This window comes from Ostrea edulis, chromosome 1 (genome assembly GCF_947568905.1).
Source record: "Ostrea edulis chromosome 1, xbOstEdul1.1, whole genome shotgun sequence".
Lineage (NCBI taxonomy): Eukaryota > Metazoa > Mollusca > Bivalvia > Ostreida > Ostreidae > Ostrea > Ostrea edulis.
In genome coordinates this window covers 91960420-91962919 of record NC_079164.1, presented here as the reverse complement: position 1 = coordinate 91962919, position 2500 = coordinate 91960420, and the positions used below count along the sequence as shown (strand labels likewise).

At 36.4% G+C, this 2500-nt stretch overlaps 1 protein-coding gene across 1 annotated transcript in view; it reads left to right on the top strand.

The window, feature by feature from the left end:
• LOC125674336 (carboxypeptidase D-like) overlaps nucleotides 1-2500 on the top strand; it is a 22235-nt gene that overhangs the window by 9021 nt on the left and 10714 nt on the right. The window contains exons 12-17 of the mRNA XM_048911473.2: nucleotides 47-201; nucleotides 319-407; nucleotides 544-760; nucleotides 941-1049; nucleotides 1256-1411; nucleotides 1580-1748. Coding sequence (XP_048767430.2) covers nucleotides 47-201; nucleotides 319-407; nucleotides 544-760; nucleotides 941-1049; nucleotides 1256-1411; nucleotides 1580-1748 — 895 coding nt within the window. The remainder of the gene's footprint in view (nucleotides 1-46; nucleotides 202-318; nucleotides 408-543; nucleotides 761-940; nucleotides 1050-1255; nucleotides 1412-1579; nucleotides 1749-2500) is intronic.

The following is a 2500-nucleotide window of genomic DNA, read 5'->3' as shown; positions in this document are numbered from 1 at the left end:
CCTAATATGTAAGAAGTGCATCAACACCCTTTTTTTTCCCCTACAGGATATGAAGTGAAAGATAAAGAAATTATAAAGATATTTGAGAATGTCCATCTTCATATCATTCCATACATGAATGTTCCATCTTCTAATGATACTATGAAGCTGCTCAAAAATTACAGCTGTGATCCATATCCTAATAAACTGATGTTTGCCTCTGTGAGTATTGCACAGTTTAACTGATTTGTGTTGTTTTGAAGAAGAATATTAAAAGTTTGTTTGATAAATTGCATCATGTGCTATACAATAATTTTTCAATTCATTTATGATTTGCAGTCAGATTCAGAGAACCTGCTTCAGCAGCTGAAGGAGAAACACAAATTCAATGTCATTTTAACCGTTGACAGTGGTGGACTCTTTGTGATGTAAGTTAAGTCTTTGACTAAGTACATAAACGGCACTGTGTGTATCGTGAATACTTCAAAACCTTTCTTTTATACTACATGTACTGAAATAAAATCTCCATTAGTACAGAAATGAAAGTTAAGATTGTTTTGTTAGGATACCGTGGCAGAGGTTACATGAAGGAGTGGCAGCGACAGAAGACGAGGAAGTCTTCCAATCACTCGCTCATGCATTCGCTGATAAGTACCCCGAGATCTATCAGCCTGATGCTTGTAGATCATCTACCAACCATGGCATTTTTCATGGGGCAGAACTCCACAGCCAAACATCAGACATTCTAGATGACATGTATACAAACAGTCACTCCTATATGGTATGTATTATTTTATAACTTGAAAAACCATGATGCATCATATTATGTAATTTTACATTTCATTGATATAATGCGCATATGGATATGAAATGAAATATTTTAAACCTTGATAATGTGAAAAAATACTGGAATTCCAACAAGGTCAATAGTAATAGCACTTCTTCTTTTACCAACACCTAGATCTCTGCCTTTGTAAGCTGCTGCAGATACCCACCTCCTGAACAGTTACCTGAGCTGTGGATGAAAACAATGGAACCACTGAAACAGCTTGTACTGAGAAGTACACAGGGTATGTTGGAAGATAACATTTTTGACACCCCATTTTAATCATTGATGAGGCTTTGGGATACTTGCAGACAGCAGGTGTTCCTTTACTTCATTAAGGCATAGCATTTGTTACTGACTTCTCAATCACTCTTTTAACTTGTATGCATGCATTCAGAATTTGTTACTGTAATCAAGAGGTGAGAAAAAGTTCTTTATCTTATTGTACAGGTGTGTCAGGGCAGGTTTTGGATGGCAGTTTTACTGTGGTGAAAAATGTTTCCATAACATTAGACAGTAACCATGAAATCATTACTGCTGCAGAAGATGGCCAGTTTTACATTCCCCTCACTCAAGGGCCCCATACAATTCATTTCAAAGCTGAAGGTACAAATAGTGTTGTGAGATTTAATAACAAGGGAGTGAAAAGCATTCATACTACATGTATACATAAACGTATGGAATATTTGTTGCTCCTTTTATTGTGTTGAACTCTTGGTTTGAAGTCAAAACAGATATATATTTATTTGTATATTTTTTTTCTATAATGATTAGGTTTTGAGTCTCAGTCACAGCAAGCTATCATCCAGAAAGATTCCACATCACTAGTCCAGGTCCAACTGAACAGTGAACTGAAGGAGATGGAGTATCATAGCATGGCTGCCATGGAGGAACTCTTCCGTAATGTCTCCAAACAGTGTCAAGGACTGGCCAAACTTCACAGGTAAAGAAACTGTCAAATTATACAGGTGTATGTCTCATGATGTTTTTGTTATCTGCAAATAGGGATATTTATTATCTGTGTATATATGTAGTATTCTAAGGGATGATTTCAAGAGCAAATGTTGGCTGATTTAGCACATATTTGTACCCTTTCTTCTAAAAAAAAATCCACAAATTGCATTTTCTGTGTATTTTAAAGACCCACTGTCACATTTTGTGATGTAAGTAACAGTGGGACAGTAGGAAATATACTGTGAAATTGTTAATTTTCATGGTTGTCATATTTTCAGCAATTTCATGGTGTGAACTGACCATGAATCAACTCACCCCAAAATACTATCAGAGAATGAATTAGAAAGAAGTTTGTCTGAATAAAATAAAGTAGATAAACAACCCCCCCCCCCCCCCCCCAAACAAAACAGAGGATTTTTCTCAAACCATGGAAAAAAAAGACCCAAGAAAAATAAGCAATTTTACAGCAGTGGTGTTACAGAGTTACAGAGAATAGAGAGTGGCGTTACAGAGAATAGAGAGTGGCGTTATAGAGTTACAGAGAATAGAGAGTGGTGTTACAGAGTTACAGAGAATAGAGAGTGGCATTACAGAGTTACAGAGAATAGAGAGTGGTGTTACAGAGTTACAGAGAATAGAGAGTGGCATTACAGAGAATAGAGAGTGGTGTTACAGAGTTACAGAGAATAGAGAGTGGCGTTACAGAGTTACAGAGAATAGAGAGTGGCGTTAAAGAGTTAC